Below are 18,994 nucleotides of genomic sequence, written 5' to 3' on the forward strand. Positions count from 1 at the left end.
AAAAAAAAAAAAAAAAAAAAAGTTCAAACAAGTGACTATAAGCCTTGTTATGTGAAGATATGTATTCTTTCTTAATGTATTTATTAAATACATTCACAAAAATTATCACAAGAAGTAGACAATTTTATTGATAGGCTGGTAGAAATTGATAAGAAAGAAAAAATGGACACTTTCTTAAATATGAAACTATGATAATTCAGTGCACATTTTAATGATAAGTGAATGGTGAACAAGTTTTTGTATACAGAATTTAGAATGATGAACATATATGTTTATTTTAATTCCTTTTCCTTATTTATGATGTATAAATTACAGTGATATAGATTACAAATTTAAATTTATAATTATTTGAAATCTTAAATACTTATCATACAAGAATATATGAATCATGATTCTTTATTCAGTATATGCAATTGGATTATGAAACCTAGGACTCAATAGGAAATTACATTAAAAACTAATATGTAGTTTTATTCTTTGAAAAATTATCAAGTAAAATTAAAAATGAACAATGGTTCTGCATTTTATTTTATTTATTTACTTTTTGTTGGCAGAACTGGGGATTGAACTCAGACCCTTGTGCTTGCCAGCAAAGCACTTATTCTACTGAGCCTTCCCCCCAACCTGCCCTGGTTCTGCATGTTAGTTAACACTGAAAAGTAATGAGAAAATCACAAGACGAAACAAAATAGAATAAATTACTAAACAGTGAATCATAATACAAAGCCTATAGCAAAATGATCTTTTGCAAAGGAATTCTAATATCATCATACACCCATACAGTAACAGCAAATATCCTGCTGAATGTTAGTACAAAGTTCAATTTGGGAGAAAACAAATGGGTTCTCATAAAAAGTTATATTTCAAGAAATATCTGATCATCTAATAAGCTGTAAAATGAAAAGAAATACTTACGAAGGCTTTACTTTTGTTCTTCAAATGCTACAGGATGACTACCCTTAAAATTTGGTAAATAAGGATGATAAATATTGAAAATCTGACTTTGTTTTTGCTGAGCTGTAAAAGGCTCAAGTCAACAACTTCTGACATTGCCAGTCATGCGGTTAAACCACTACTGTCATAGACTACTGGACTATATTGGATTACTTGCCTGAATTCATGCATCTACAATATATGAATGACAATCGAATACCCATCTCTGTCAAAAGTAAACAATAAAGAGGGATATAAATGAAGGACCATTTTGTAGTGAAAAAATATATATACATCTGCATATATAAAATAGTTAAGATAGATATACAGTTACTTTCTGTTAGTTCAATGAGAAGAAAGATTTGTACAAATAGTGCTTAGAGAAGATATCATGTTTGCATCTTGTACTATGAATAACTACTATGAAGACAACAATATGCAATGTATTAATTATTGTAACTGTCCTACTAATCTGTTTTGAAACTGTCTCATTGCTATTTCTTTCTCAATAAAATTAATATAAAAATTGAAAATCTTCCAGCAGTCTATAATAGCAATCTATAGTATCATTTTAACTGCTAACAACTTGGGTTCCTGGCATGTCCACACGGTGAATTGTCCCTATTAAAATCTTTACTTCAATTTAATATAACACCTTCATTGTTTTTGCTTGTTTTGCTTCCCTTTAGAGTACTTTACACACTCCTCAGTAATATTTTTGAATTTCTTCCATTATCTGTTATGTGCAGCTCAAATTTTGGCGGTAGCATTTGTTCATCTTGCTAATTCTTTCTGCAAAAGTATTATTGATCGACTGTTCAAAGGGACATTTTTTGGTTATTTTGGCAGGTAATTCACTCCATAATTATTTTTGTTGTATGATACCAAGATTCTTCAATAACCTAATGCTTATGTAGCAAATTGTCTCATAATTTCATTCCTCATAATGCATCCAACTTTGTGTTAAACTCATGTAAATGCTTTCTACACACAGCAAAATAAGTGCTTGCCTGGCAAGTGCAGGATCCTGAGTTTAATCCCCAGTACTGCAAAACAAAAACAAAAACAAAACAAAAAAAGCTTCCTAAACAAATCAGGACAGAAACTTATTCTATAGTTGCATTATATTGCCTAATGAGGGACAAGGAGACTAATCAGCCATTTAAGGATAATGACAAGATCCTTTCTCCTTGTACTTTTCTGCTTTGACCTCCAAGGATACTGGGTTTTCATTTCTATCCTTGTTGCCTCATTACTAAAAGGTAGCTTTTGTGGGCCCTGAGGTGTAGCTCAGTGGCACAGAACTTGCCTGGCAAGTGCAAGTCCCTGAGTTCGATTCCTGATATCAAAAATAAAATAAAATAGAGCTTTGTTCTTTTCGGCTCCAGACTTCTTATATTCGTATTACATTGGAAGGCAAGGAGAAAAAGAAGGGATAATGCTGGCTCTTTATGAGATTTTTTTCTTTCATATCACAGAAGCAACCCAGAGGACTTTCTTTGTGTAAAATTGACAGCACTTGGTATGTGAGTCCCCACAGCTATAAGGAAGCCTGGGAAAAATAAATTTCTAGTGAAGAGAAAAGCATATGTTTTAATTCCTGAGAATTCACTCTTATTATCTGAGTATTGGTTTTGACTTTATTTGCAAGAGCTGGGGGGATATAGCTTAGTGGTGCAGCACCTGCAGGACAAGTACAAAGTCCAACTCCAATTCCTAGTACAAGCAACACCAATAGGGCTGGGAAAATAGCTCAGTGATCTAAGCTCCTGTCTAGCAAGCACAAGGACCTGGGTTCAATCCCCAGTATTGCAGGCTGTGCAGACCCAGAACTCTTGACGTACCTTGCTGGTCACCGAAACCAGGCATGGTAGTGCATACCTGTAAACCAGGCATGGTGGTGCATACCTGCTGAGGAAGCTGAGACAGGAGGATCACTATGGGTCCAAGTTGCGCAGTGGGACCCGGTGCCAAATAGGTAAATAAAAGATCAAAAAGTTATTTAAAAAAACCCAAAATACACACAGCTAGAGAAAAGGTGTAGGAGGACAAGCAATAACTGCAAAATGTCTTGCTTTTCACAGTTAGAAAGGGTAAAAGAATGGTAGTTGAAGGAGGCGGTCACTCGGGAATGATCTAGTAGAGTGCACCTCCCACCTCCACTCCTCTCTTCTCTCTATGCTTTCTGGTCACCATGCTATGAGCCCTTTTCCTCTACCAGGCCCTGCCACTGTGCCTCTTCCATCCAGGCCTCACCTCCTAGCTCCACACTGAGCTAAGGATTGATTAGGGGTATGGTACCCCATGATCCAGTCACCTTCTAAACACATGAGGTGTTTAGAGTCTATACCAGACCTCAACAAGCAATTTGTTTTATTCTTATGTTACCATTCTACCATATTGCTGTTTTGTCTCCTTTTGTTTCAAGTTGAATAGCACCCTTTAGCATTTCTTGTAAAACAGTGTTAATGTTAATATTCTTCCAACTTTTGTTTGTCTGGGAAAGTGTTTCACCTTCAAACAACACACTGAGTGGGAAAATATTTTTGCCAGCTGTTCTTCAGACAAGGGGCTAATATTTAGAATACATTAAGAATTTAAAAAGTTATAGCACTCTTATTTAAAGACCCGATTTAAAAAAATGAGCATCTAAAAAAAAAGGGACATTTCTCAGATGAAGAAGTAAGAATGGCAAATAAATATATAAAAAAATTCAATGTCTCTGAGAATTTGAGAGAGGCAAATTAAACTATGCTGAGACTCCATCACACTTTGGAAAAAATGCCTACTGTCAAGAAATCAACCAATAAGTAATTCTGGTGGTTAGGTGGGGAAAAGGGAGCCCTTTCCACTGTTAGGAGGAGTGTAGGCTGGTGCAACCAGTGTGGAAAACACAGTGGAGATCCCTCATAAAACTAAAATTAGACGTTGCCTTAGACCCATTCACACTGCTTTTGCTGTCTTCATGAAAGAAAGAAAAAATCACATCACAATATGAGTGTGTGATATATACACACTCATTTGTAGCAGTAATTTGTAATAGGTAAATCTTAGAAAAAGGCCAAATGCCCATCAAGTGATTAATGGATAAAAAAGAGGTGATCTTGTTTTAAAAAAATATAAAATTGAGTGTACCTCTCAGCCATAAGGAAGGTTGGGGCATTTCTAAATGGTTGGACCTTGAGACCATAGTCTTAAGTGAAATAATCAAACACACATGTAAATATCACATTGTTTCTCTGGTGTGAGAAACCAAAAGTGTAAATGAGGACGAGAATGTATACTGGATACTACGAAATAGGAAGGATATGCTCACTTTGGAAGGGAACTGGGAGGAGGGGAAGGAAAGGCACAAAAGAGATTAAAGAGGGATAGATGAAGATAAAGCTTTTGTAGACGAGAAGAGAAAAAGGGATTAAAGTAAGAAAAGGGAAAAGGAAGAAAAGAGGGGCTGAGGTAAGTCATATACAGGTACAAAGTCCCTAAGATGAAAGAGATCACTATGCATATTTAAAATGCACCAATAAACTTGATTTGTAGACAGGACTGGGTGGATACTTTTGCAGCGCTCTGAGTATGACAGCCCTCTTCCTTTTGGCCATTGATGTTTATATTAAAAAATCTGCCAGTAGTCTCATTCATGAGACTTCCCTAGTGTATGAAAATGTCTTGTTCCGTTTTTATTTTTTTGTTGCAGTTTTTAAAATTTCCTCTTTGACTTTTGGCAATTTGAATATGAGTTGTCTTGGGGTAGATTTCAGATTTATCTTATTTTGGGCTGCTTCAGGCTCCTGAATCAGTATGCCCATTTCCTTTTCTGGATTTGGGGAATTTTTAACTAACTACTCCTTTGCATTGTATGGTGCTGTCCACCCCAGGGTGAGAGTTATGACTCAGGGGTTTCTGCTCTCCCTGCTAGTCTTGGTGTAACCAGATTGACACTTGCAAGTGTGCAGAATAGTTTCTAGCCTTTTGGAGTTTCTCACTCTAGAAGTTCATCTATGTATTCCTTTGACTTGCAGTGTCTGTGGGATGCAGAAAGAGCCCATTTCTTTCTATTTTGCCACATTTCTGATGTTGCCAACCTCATTTAATTCTTTAATAGATATCTGAAAGTAATTAATGATTGGAAGGTGTATTAATAGTCCCCACCTCATATGGTAAGTAAGATTTAGGTTAAAAAAAGATGCAAGAAAATAACCCCAAAATGGTTGTAAAGGAGGAAGCTATCGATGAAGAAATGTTCACCAGACTAGACATGGTGTCAGTAGTTTTGCAAGCCAACAACTTGGAATCAGTAACAGCTAGGTGTCAAGTTCCAAGTGACTTTAAGAAATTTGCTATATTTCTTAGAATCTTAGTTTCTTCAAGATTATCAGCTTTAAAATATATTTTTATACATAATATAACATACTTACAAACATAAAATTATTTTGTTAGTTTCCTAGATCATTTTTATTTTTCTTCCTTGCTTTTGGAATATAAAAAAAAACCTGTGAAAATTATCTACATCCATTGAAATAATCTGTATCTCTTGGAGGTCTAAATTTAGTTTAGTGAAACTTACTATAAATCTGAGAACAGAAATCTGACTTTTTCAGTATATTTATAAGAATCACAGTTGGTCCTGAAAAGAAAATGAACTACTTTTATAGTTGGTTCTTAGTTGTAATTCCAAAAAAATATTATTTTAATTATGAGATTTTCATAATTGAGTAACTGTTGGAAAAGATTATAAGGTTTTAAGTCAAGCCAGTTCTCAATTTCTTAGTTGTGAACATTTTGCTGTCCTAGTTACCATCATATTTCAATTAGCTGCCACTTCTAATAAAATAATCAGTTGTTTGTATTTGGTTTTCAATATTACCTGCAACAGCTTATGGTTATATGAGTAACAATTTAGTCTCCTTAAATTTAGTACTTTGAATGTTTGTTTAATATGCATAAAGATAAAAATGATCATGAATGTGAAATAACTCTTTTAATGACATTTTATAAATTTATTATAATATATCATGATAGTATATCATTATCATGGCTTTTCATAGTTTCGCAATATTCTGAAAATAAAGAATGCTATGAAATTCCTATTTATCTTAATATGCATTCAATTTTTTTCCTCAGATTTTCTCCTCCTTTTGATCTCTGTCATTATTTTTTGAAGCTTGAGAGCCCTCAAGACTAGTTTTTTTTTTTTTAAATATCTAAGTTGATATTAAAACTATGTCTCGTCCGACACCAACTACATGTCTGGGTATCTTTGAGACAATATTCACGTGTAATAAGTTGTTAAAAACCCCACAGATAAGCTGTGATCTGTGAGCTAAGCAACTGCATTGAGGACCACAATGTGTAATACTAACACCATGCTTGAAATGCCTGGCATTTTGGTCTTCAAAATGTGTACTGCTTTGAATGTCATATCAATTCTTGCTGTACTCTCTTTAAAGTAAAAGTTTGAAAAAAATAAAGTAAAAGTTTGTATAAGAAAGTAATAAAAAATGAGAGACAAGAAAAAAAATGTCATAGGATTGTCCTGCTACAATGTTGTATATGGTTGGATTTCTCACTTTCTGTGTAAAAATGTGTAATTGTTTTTTAACATTCTATAGGAATTTAAATTTTAGAATATCCATGATTGTTGAAAAACATCTAAGTTGATATTAAAACCTGTTGGAAAATAACAGTTCCATTTTATGTCTGAGGTGTTTGATATTCAGATAGATAGTAATGTTAAGCTTAACTGCCTCTGTTACAAGGTAATAATATCATGAAGCTTTTTTTCTGGATGCTTAATAACTCAAGTTTGAAGACTGAAAGTTAGAGAGATAGATGGGCTAAAAGGACAGCCAACATTTTGGCCCTAGCCCTTCAAGGTCATTGAGGACTCAGGACGTAAGAGAACCTCTGCTGTGACATCCTGTAACTCAGTGGTGTCCCACATCTTCTGATCAAGGAGACTATGGGGCCACAGAGGATAGTGATTGATGATGTAGAGTGTGTCTAAGGAGAGTCACCTAGAGAGAAAAGAAATTCTTCGAGGCTTTCACAGACAGCAAATTGGTCAAGCAGTGGCCATGACTCATCCAGATGGCTGACACTGACAAAAGATCTACGAGGTGCTGTACATGGTTCCAGGGTAAATCCTGAAGAGATTTGACTGACCTTGTCAGATAGCAGAAGTTACATTTTTAGTTATATAGGTCTTACTTTAACTTGGTCTTAACCATCCAGCAGAAAAGTGTAACCATGAGGTATAAAAACTAAAGTTATACTAATATGCTGAGCTGTGAAAGGCTCAATTCAACAACTGACAATTACCATTTGTTCTGATGACTCACTACTATTATGGACTATGGGACTATATTGGGTATTTTGCTGAATTCAAGTACCTACAATCTTTGGACTTGCATCAAGTATTTTAGAGCTTTCTCCAAATACAGCTTTCCTAACTGCAATGTAGCACCCATCTGTGACAAAACAAACTGAAAAAAGGGGCTATGTTGGGAGCCACTGAAGCTAGCAAATTGATCAAATGTGTGTAGGTGAGACTAGGCCTCAGAGCCTAAAGCAAACAAACTGCTTTAGTCCTGAGATAAACATTCTTTCCAGTTAAGGTCAGCTATTAGTCACTAGGCAACCTTGTGTCACATATTACTAGCTTTGCAAATGTATAAATAAAGGGCCATTTTGTTGTAAGAAGAAAAGAATATATATATATTGTTTAGATAAGATATCATGTCTGTATTTTGTCCTCTGAATAATTACTATGAAGGCAACAATATGCAATATATTAATTATTGTAACTGTCCTACTAACCTGTTTTGAAACTGTCTCATGGCCATTTTATCTTTTTTCTCATTTAAATAAATAAATAAATGAAAAGAAAAGACCCACAGAATTTAACACAATCATTTTACTCTGGATTAAAATTTATGACTATGAAAAGATAAAATTAAAATCAACCAAAGGAAGAAATTAAGAAAAGTCCCCAGGACTGATTGCCCCACTGTCCTCTGCCAGTGCAGCTGTTTGGATGTCTTCTTCTCTCAATCATGTGTGATAAACACAAAGATGACCAGCAGCTATGAAAATTCAGCAGGCTTTAGTATCTAAGAATATTATTGGGCCTCAGTCAAACACTCCTTTGGATGACTTCCTGCTATGTGGTTGACTATAATCTGTGGCCCTTCCAGAGCTTCAGCTGATTGGATGTGGCCCAAATTACTTCACCAGAAAACATGCTTTATCACAGACTATATAACATGGGTCAAAGATCCTAGGCAAATAGGATTTTCTTTTCAATCAGGCAGGACATTCCAAGGCTTATGAGGGCTAGTCTTAGAACAGTGAAGAATAAATGTCAATCTTTCTCTTGGATATGGCTCATTAAGTGCACATGCCCCAAGTTCATGCCATCATCACTTGGCTTACAGTTAACTACTTTACAAAGTTAAAAAAATCTCCCTGATTCCCATTTGAGTCCCTAAAATTCACTTTCCACCAAAGAGCCAGAAAGGCAAAATGAATCACTTTGAATCTTTTAAAATGCTATGATGCAGGGGCCAGTGAGATAGCTCAGCTGACTAAAGCGCCTGCTTAGGCAAACTGAGGCAAGCCCAAGGTGGTTCAATCCCAGCACCACATGCCGTGTCAGGCCTGCCCCTAGGGAGTCTGAGCCAGCCAGAGTCTGAGTATAGTGGCTCATGCCTGTAATCCCACTGCTGTGGAGGCTGAAAGCAGGAGGATCACCACGAGTCCCAGCTGTGTAGTAAGACCCTGTAACAACCAAATATATTTAAAAATATCCTGCAATGTAAAATAGCTGATATATAGAATGAAAAAAATCTTTATGTGTAATGTACAGCTTTGGACTATAAATAATAAAGTTGTTCTGTATATGGGGGAAACCCTTACTTTTTAAAACTAATCTGTGGAGAGAAGTAAGATACTAACATGTAAAAATATTTCAGGTCTTTCAGGTATTTTACCCTCTTGTTGATTCTGTCCTATTTTTTATTTCCCTAAAGCTTCAAGTTATTTTGGGACCAAACCTTTTCATTTTCTACTCCCTTGTTGGGGACATTTTGGGGTAATAATGTATTTTTCATCCAGCAGTCTGCTTGAATATTATATGCTCATGGGGAAGTTTCTCTTTGTCTATAGTAGTTTCTTTACAAAATCATGGGTCATATTACTATGTTCTATTTGGGTAATACTTGTTCACGGTATTGTGATGTTTACTTTCTTGTATCTGTCACATTAAAATCAAGTGATAATCTTTATTTTTTTGGCTACAAAAAAAACTTTACTCAGTAAGTATGTGATAAGCACATGGCTGTCTGATTCTTGTCTAACCTTTGCTATCTTGGTGGTGTTCTCGTTCTTTTCACTCTAGGTGGCATTTCATAAAGACAGAACTTGGAACTACATATATATTTTCAGTGACATATTAGATTCTATGGTATTAAGTTGTATTTGTCAAGATTATAAATGCTACTGTCATTTAAACACATGCATGTACATAGAAATATGCATATTTTCAATTTGCTGAGTGTATTAAGCCTAAAAACCCAGTGACGCTCAAAGGGCACCAAAGAGTCTAACCACAAAAATAAAGTATTGGTACAAAAAAAGCCTCATACTATTGGATTTCAAGTGCCATGTTTTTTAAAATGAATTCTAAGAATTTGTTTTTTTGGTTCAGTTTTTTTTTTAATTTTTTTATTTCCTAGGGTCCTGCTTAGCTACAGATATGAGTGCTTTTTCTCTCCATACACTTGAAGTCACATCTTTGATAACTGCCACTGGGTCACTGAAAGCAGAGCAGAAAAGTGCCTTCTGTGATGGTTTGGTTGCCGGCTGGGGAGTTCCATAGCAGCTGTGATTTCAGTAAATGTTGAGATGTGCAGATGTGGTTGCGGTCTACTTTTTATGAGAGCTGCAGCACATTCCATCTGTCCTTATAAGATTTTTTTCCTTCACTAGCTGTCAGTCAATTAAATGTAATGGCTTCTCCCCACAAATATTCTTCATTGGTACTTCTCTGGAGTTCAAGTCAACAAGGAAAGAGCCTACTTTTCATAAAGGAATTTTTAAAGGAATTATGTGTTTGAGGGCACAATTATCATAATATATTCTATAGGCTTATCGTTAGCCTTCTAAAATAAAATCATTCTTGGTTTGCTAACTGAATTATTTTAGTCTTCCAAAATATTGTTCTTGAATAAATAATTTGAGAATATGTAGGAAATTTTTTTTTGTATTGGAGATTGAACTCAGAACCTCATACACTGTTCAGCTACCTTTCCAGGCAGTAAGACAGTTTTTTTTAACATACTTAAAAAGTATCATTTACTTATTTATTTGGTACAGGGTCTTGCTGTGCAGCTAAGACTTGTAGTGATCCTCCTGTCTCAGTCTCCCCAGCACTGGGATTACAGGCATGCACCACTATGCTGGGTTTTAGGGGCCTGCTCCATGCAGGGTGGGCACGGGAAGTGGTACTGGGGATCGAACCAGGTCCTTGCACATGCCTAAGCAGGTGTTGAGACCACCAAGCTATCCCCCTGGCCCTCAATTGTACTTTTGTAAGCTGTTCATTTTACTATAAAGAAGTTGAGACTACAAATAAGTGAGAAATGAGTTACAAATTCACAATGTATCTTATTATAATACTTTTCAAAAACTACTCACCAAAGCATGCCATTCCAGAATTATTAAATCAGAAGCTCAAAGTAGTTCCTTATTCATGTCAAGGGCAAACATTATTTCTCTGCTAGAGTCACAATCAGTAGTTTCCCTCTTGCTGTCTCCTATTTCATTCATACTTTAACAAGCTGTAGCATGACGCAAAGCAACCTCCACATTCCCAGTGCCATATTTTCCAAATAATATTTACTTTCTTTTTCCAAAACTGACTTTTCTACATAATCCTTCTCATTTTTGTGAGTAATGTCATTGTTATTTTGGTTCTCTGGACTTAAAAATATTCTTCTCCTTTACCCTTCATTATTCCCTCCTTCATAGCTAAAAAATATAATTAGACCCAAGACCCAGAGTGTTTTGGGTCTGTCCCTGCCTCTCTAATCTCCTGCTGCCCATTACAGTAAAGTCCTAGATTACCTCATAAAACACCCACGTGAGCTTACGAAGTTGTTGGTTGAATAGACAAGGAATTGCATTGAAAAGACATAGCATGACTCCTTTGCTCAAATATCTATCATTGAATCTGGCCCCACTTATTGTTACCTGTTGTACTGTACACATTTTAATATGAGCCCTTCCCTTCAACTCACGTTGAGACTCTCAGAACTATCTTTTCGCTTCTCTCCCTTGAAGTGACCTCCCTGCCGTGAGTCTTATTTCTGACCCAACTGTCCTGATTTGCTTAGCACTATCCTGTTTTCTTTGAAAGCTCTATGATTTTATAAAACACTCAGTCCTGGCAAAAGGAACCTGCTATTTAAAGAAAATTACATTTCAGAGAACTGGTTTCTTAACTGTAGCTTCACATCTTCAGCTTCTACTTTATTTATTAAAGATCCAGGAGAGAGTAATTTAAGATTAGGTGCAAGAGCCAGTCCTTGAATGTGCCCTGCAGCTCACGTAGGGCTTGAACTTGCAGTCTTCCTGCCTCCTCTCCCAAAGTAGGTGGAATCACCAGCGTACCCCACCAGTCCAGCTTGGTGGTGTTTTCAAGAAAAACATAAAGGTTAAATCAGGCTCTTGGTATTTTCTGTATTTCTCTAATAACTGAAAACTTGCTGTTAGTAAATAAACTTAATAAGAAAAAAAATTACGTGCTAGAAATATGCCTCTGTTCCCTTGTGTACATGCTTTCTCACCTACTTCCTCTTTCTACATTCTAGTCTCTTCCTTCCTATGAAAGGAGTGGAAGAAGGAGATTGCAAAGACATGTGCTCAACTGAAGAGGCTATGTTGCGTGGACTAATTAGATGGGACTAAGTTGTGCAGTCACTCACCAGTTATATGATGCTTGGGAATTTTCTAGCCATGTTGAGGGTCATATGTTCAATATATTTGATTGTGTAATTGTAACTGTAGTAGTAAAATCTACATAGCAGGATTGTAGTGAGGACTCAAGGCAGGGATACCTAGATGTTACTCCCATGATCCTAGGCACAGTTATAACTGTTATTAAGCTGTATTATAAAAATGAGATCAAATTTGGGAAAACTGAGGATTGTGACTTGTCAAATTGTGCTTGTAACTGTATTCACACATGACACGATGATATCCTGTGTGGTATGCTTGTTCACCAGGGCTTTGAAAAAGCATGCAATGTAGAATTTAATAGGCTTTCCAGCCTTTTCATCTCCATTCTTTAACCTTTCTCCTTGTTTATTTTTTTTTTTTTTTTTTTTTTTTTTTTTTTTATGGCTTTCCTCTCATAGATCTGGTATTTTTATTTTGTTTTGGTTTCAGTTTGAGGACTGCAATATTTTACTACTCATATATATTTCTCCTACGTAGAAGTAAATCAGATTGTGTTTTTGAGCATGTTTGTATAGCAATATGCCGGAAGTAGAAAAAGGGTTAAGATAAAGTGTATACAGAAACTTTTTCTGTTCTGTAAGGGAAATACTATTTAAAAAGTGGAACCTTAATATGTGTATATAATGTGTAGCTTATATATATATATAGCCATATATATGTATGTGTGTGTAATTTATATGTATAATATATAAATTTCTAACTGCTACATAAATTTTAGCCAAGCACTAAATTCTGTGGATTTGTTTTTCATTTTTTGTTCACAATTTACCCACTTAACTTCTAAATTCATGAAATATGTTAAGTCCATTTTTAAAAATAATTTTTATTGAGAAACAATAGCAAAGAGACAGTTTCAAAACCAAGTAGTAGGACAGTTTCAATAATTAATACATTGTATATTGCTGTCTTAGTAGTTATTATTTATACAAGATGCAAGCATGATATCCTGTTCGCAAACAGTATTAGAACAAATCTTTCTATTCATTGAATTAAGAGAAAGTAGCTGTATATCTATCCTAACTATTTTGAATATACAGATACAAAATGGTCATTCATTTGTATCCCTTTTTTTGTTTAGTTTTGTCAGAGAAGGCTATTCTATTGTCATTTAAATATATCTTTTCATGCAGCTAAACATATTAAGATGACTTATGATCTTTTCTTTTTTTGTATTTTAGGGAAGGGTCTCTCTACTAGATCAGACTCGTAGTGATCTGCCTGTTTACAGCCTCCCAAGAGCTGGAATTACAGGTGCACGACACCATGCCCAGTCTCAATTGCTGTCTCAGGGTACCCCAGGGGTAGGGCTGGCAGCCCACCCAGGGATCAAACCCCTGGCCCCTGCGCCCATAATCCGTTAAGCTATTTGGTATGATCATTTAAAATTAAAGGAGTACTTTTGTACAATGGAGCATTTTTCAGATGTAAAAAAGATAACAATGAGGCCATGGTAGATAAATGGGTGCAGCTAGAGATTATATTGGTAAGTGAAATAGATCAGACCCACATGTGTAAATATCGTATTACCTCACTAGTGTGAGAACCTGAAAGAGTAATGAAAATCTAAAAGGGACAATAGATACTGTGAAGGGGAAATAATTTATTCAGTGGGAAGGAAAACCTAGGATGAGGAAAAGCACAAAAGAAAGAACGGACAAAGATATTTATGTGTATATGCAGTATAATTTGGATAAATGTACTGCTGATTTCTGTTGTTTTTTGCAAAAAGCAGCTAATGCTTAATTTCTTTCCTCTGATTTATTTTCCTCTTTTGAATTTCTTATAACGCCATTTTTTTTCTTTAAATGAATCTTACATGTTTATATCTGGTAATCTGAACAACTAATTTGAAGATAGCATCATGTACCAGCAACCATTGTGGAATTTCTATTACTTTGTTTAGTGAAATCTTGCATTGTATCATTTCTAATGCTTTCTTTTCTTTTCTTTCTTTGTTTCTTTCTTTTTTTTTTTTTTTAGATTTCTTTTTTAAAAATGTATTTAGTACAGGGTCTACAGGGTTTCACTACACAGATCAGACTAGAGGTGATTCTCTTGCTTTCAGCCTCCCAAGCACTGGGATTACAGGCATGCATCACCATACCCAGTCTCATTTGCAGTCTTAGTGTGCCCCAGGGACGGGGTCAGCATGGCATACCTGGGATCAAACCCAGGTCTCATTATCTGCCTAAGCAGGTGCTTTAGACCACTGAGCGGTCTGGCCATCCTTCTAATGCTTTATGTTTTATTTTTTATTTTTTAATTTTTTTCGGCAGAACTGGGGATTGAACTCAGGCCCTTGTGTTTGGCAGGCAAGCGCTTATTCTACTAAGCCATCTCCCTGGCCCCTAATGCTTTATTTTGTATCACTATTTTGTATTCTTTAAATACAAAAAAGATAAAAAATAAATGATTAAAGCATTAGAGTTTCAAAAACTTCCAAAGCTACAATTATTATTGTTATTATTATTACTACTAATTTTTGTAAGATAATGTTTCTTTGTCCATACAGTTATGCTTGGTAAATAATATGATGTCTTCCAAAGAATTCTTATTTTTAAACAGGTGATCAAGTGGTCTGGATTGGATACTATGGCTTAGTGTATAACCTGGTGAAAATGTCATGGGAACTTCAGGGTGATCTGGAGGAGGATGGACTTGGAAATATGATTTGGCAAACGTTACAAAAAACGAAGGATTATGAGAAAGATGCACGGATCCTAAATGCCATTACTATAGCCCAGGTAGGATGAAAAGCATCTGCTCAATGAATTGGTGCTTATATCAGGAGTCATGCTTGTCAATGTCTGGAAAAGAGGAGTGTTCTTGTTCAGATTTAAAGACCCAACATTGAAAATACTATTGTTAAAATTAATACTGACCTACTTTTTAAAAAAGAGATAAACAGAGTAATCTTTAATCTGGGCAGAAAACAGATCTCCAAAAATTTAACAGAAACAATAAATTTAATAAATCTAGGAATACACCCCATCAAGTAACAGTTTGAATATAGAACTCCAAGTAGCACCCTAGATTGGAGTATGATGACAAGCCCTCATTCTTTTTATCTTTTAGAAAATTCTGGGAGAAATCTTGGAAAGTAAAGAAACTTATAATGAGCACAACCCATACCTTCGACTTGAGGTCATAGCTAGGCTGGAAAGTTGAAGGGATGTGCAGAGCTAGCAGCACCTTGCTACTAACATCTGTCAAAAGACTACGACTGAGGCTAAGATGCACAACACATGGTTAAGGGGCTTTGCTATAGTGGATTGTCTTATGATGTGAGGAATCTAGAGATCTGTGTTCCCTTGAGTGTTTCCTCCTTTTCCAAGTTCAGTGGCAGAAAGACCAGGGAAGCTAATTAGCCACAGCACAACACTGCAATAGAAAGAGGTGAAAAGTGACTTTCACATCAATGATTTCAACATCAAAATAAATAGGTAAAGGTAAAAGTTGCTTTAGCGATTTGCCCCCTTAGTTTCCAGACTCTCCTCTTCTCAGCCTATCTGATAATTGAATTTGCAAACAGAACATGAGTAAGCATTCAAAATTATACTTAAAATTATTCAAGAATTATAATTTAAAAGCTTAAATTTACCAAGTAGGAGGACTCAACATTATTCTAGTTTTGTAATATGGTAATGACATATTAAATAAATTTGTCATTTAAAGATATAACCAGAAGAATCATTTGCTTTTAAATTTATTTTTGTCTGATATATACAATAAAATATTTTGCATATTAATGAGGAAGATACCATGTTTCAACACATGTATTCTTTGTGTGATGTGATGTTTAAATTAGGTAAACAGTATCTATCTTTTCAAAGATATCTATCATTTCTTTATGAGGCAACCATTGAAAATCCTTTCTTCTAGCTTTATGAAGTGTGCGGTAATTATTGTCATTTATAGTCATTCTACTGTGCAACAGCAGCCCAGCAGTTCTTACATCCAGTATGTAATTAGAACTTGGTATCCAAACTATTGACATCTTTGCTCCACCCCAGCATGAGTTTTATTCAGTGCAAAATTCCAATACATGCTAGTACATATTGGAGAGGTACAATATTTGTGTTTGATTATGTCTAGGATTATACAAAATATTTTAAAAATCAATTATGAAATTATCTTGACTATTTAAAAACATTCAAAGTAACAAAACAAGAAATAAAATTTGGAAATTAAGACGTGCCTTGATAAATGAGTATTCGTAACAGGAAGAAATTAATTAGCCCATTTGTAAGGCTTAGTCTTCTTCTTTTGCAGAGATGAATGCTTGGGCACACTTGCTCTACCCATAGCCAGGCATAGTTACTAAAGGTCACATAGGAGACAGAGAAGACTGACAATGGTGAGGGAACCTAGGTCCAGGTTGCCTCCACTCAAAATGTCACCTGCACTATGCAGCAGCTATGTGACCTTGGGTATATTTTTCCTCCAGTTTCCTCCACTGGAAATGAAATTAACAACAGTATGTAATGTGGAGCCATGCAATGTAGAAGTGAGTTAATATTATGAAGCACTTAACATTTTTGCAAAAGAATTAAAAAAGTCATGGTGATAAAAGTTGTACTCTGAAGTACATTACTTCTTAATGTTTCTAAAAGTTATGACTTAGTGTTATGCTGCTATAATGAAACTAAGGCATGTAGGAAAATTTGCTTTTAATCAAAAAGTACCAACAAAAAAAATAAATAAATAAATTTTAAAAAAAGTACCAACAGACAATGTTGATGAATTTTAGATAAACAAAGTAAAATAAAACTGCAAAATGCATTGAGGAATTAATAAATAAGTAGGTTACTAAGTAAACTGGTGAAATTCATTGTTTTTTTGTGCTGATTTCTCTCTAGTATTGCTAACTGTGTTATTTGCAACTCTTGAAATGAGTAGACAGCAGGCTTGAGAAAAGTTTACTACATTCATGGGGTAAACATGAGGCGAGTTCTCCTAATAATTTTATTCATCTGTTTCCAAATAGTTGAGGGGAAACTTCATTTATATGGGTATGGCTTTTATAGTGTTGAAAGTCTTAGATTTGGGTATAAAAATTACTGGAATTCTGTATGTAATAATTCTCATAGCCCTTTAAATTTCTATCTTTGGGCTCTGAGGATAAGCAGCCTTGCTGAGGCCTGGTAGTGCTGTGCCTGGCTCTGCCCTGACTGTGGAGCTAGGAGGAGGAGTTGGCTTTTGGGTGCAGTGCTTATTCTGCTATGGTCTTGTACTTTTTGCAAATATTTTTAAGTATGCTGAGCACATATTTGAATTAGCTCAGGTTAACATGTTTGCTGTTGTTGTTTTACAGCCTCCTTATTGGTAGTGAATTAATTCACTTACAAAAATGTCTTAATTTGTATAATAGATTAGTTATCTACCTTGTTTTATTGTCTACTTTTTTTTTTTTTTTTTTACATGGGACCATATAAGTTGCCAATCCGATCTTATAGACACTAAAGTCCTTTACCTTAAAGTTAAAAATACATTTTATTTCTGCTTGGCTGCTTGATTTTTTTAATTGTTATATAGTCATTATAAATTAGCTATTCATAAAATGCAAGTATGACTTTTAATGATAATTAATCCATATGACATTGTCAGCATTTCTATTCTTTTTCTCATTTTAAGGCAGGTTAATTTGTTGCAATTCTAAAATACACTTTTTCTGTCATTGAAAGTTCTGGTTCTTTCTAACTTTCACAGATGCAATATGTAAATTTTCTTAATGGCCCATTTTCTAAGAATATATGCAAATTTTTAGCCAATTTCTAATAGATATACATGACATGTATTCATTTCTTCCAACCTTATTAGTTTCTCTGTTGTTGTTTCTATGATTCACTCATCTATATTCTTATCCTATCTTACATCTATTGTATATGACACCTCAAATCTCTAATGGATTATACTGGCATGAAAGCAAATTCAAATTTGTTACATCTATAATTAGAATTCTATTTATATGCCAGTATTCAGGACTAATCATTTGGTATAAGATGTTCTTCTTCCCTCAAAATTTTAGTGAATATCTATAGATAATTACATTTAAAATTCATAAGTCAATCAGACATAGCAAATATGTTTTAGATATTAAATGTAAGCAGAAATTTCATTAGTTAGGCAGTCAGCACTGAGACTAAAGGAATCAATAAAAGCATAACCACCATTACATGTGCTAATTTGTTTTTTAATGCTTAGTTAGAAGACTTATAAAGACAGTTTTCATTGATTTTAAATAGAAAGTGAGTGAAGAAGGCAAATTATTCTCAGAGAAAAAAAAATCTAAGCCATTACATTGATTTAGGCATAGTATGTATTTAATAAGAGAAATAAGCTTACTTTGCACTAAATAGACTGAAAGGCAATGAATATTAGACCTATTTTATTTAACTATTAGCTAGAAGTAGAGCCATTCAGATTATTAGACAACAGAAAACATGATTTATTGTTGCAAATGATAAAATATCAATGGGGGCATTGACATAATTCTTGACTCATTTGACATTTAATTTAGTTTGACTTTCCTTACAGTGAGGAGACTAAAATGAATTGCTTTATATAAAAGTTTCTACCAAAATAGTAAAACAACATTAAATTAACATCTACTTGTTGGGTGCTGACCAAGTATAATCACCCTTGTTTAATTCTATGTAAGATTGAAAGAAGTTTTTTACATTATTGAGATGCAGATTCTTGTCATCTTTCAGTACATACTTTTCAGGCTGGAAACTTAAATTATAAATTCAATTCAGAGTTCAAGGTGAGAAGATAAAAGGGAACATCTTTTGCAAAAGGGAATGTCATGATGCAAACATAAATAAGAACAGTATATAAAAGAAAATCATAGATTGACTTGCCTACTTGGGGAATAGTTTGATCAACAGTGGATATTGAATTTGAAATACATTATATTTTGGAGTACCAAAATAAGATGGTAGAGTTTCATAAACATATAAATGCTTACATGAAACAATTAGTGTTGGAGGGCCAGGGATATAGCCCAGTGTCACAGCACCTGTCTGGCCAGCATGAGGTC

At 34.6% G+C, this 18,994-nt stretch overlaps 1 protein-coding gene across 1 annotated transcript in view; it reads left to right on the forward strand.

Moving 5' to 3' along the window:
* Positions 1 to 18,994, forward strand: part of Tmem232 (transmembrane protein 232) — a 254,152-nt gene that overhangs the window by 87,445 nt on the left and 147,713 nt on the right. The window contains exon 10 of the mRNA XM_023703402.1: positions 14,518 to 14,696. Within this exon, the coding sequence (XP_023559170.1) occupies positions 14,518 to 14,696 (179 nt within the window). The remainder of the gene's footprint in view (positions 1 to 14,517; positions 14,697 to 18,994) is intronic.

Source organism: Octodon degus, unplaced genomic scaffold (assembly GCF_000260255.1).
Source record: "Octodon degus isolate 3935 unplaced genomic scaffold, OctDeg1.0 scaffold00169, whole genome shotgun sequence".
NCBI classification, from domain to species: Eukaryota; Metazoa; Chordata; class Mammalia; order Rodentia; family Octodontidae; genus Octodon; species Octodon degus.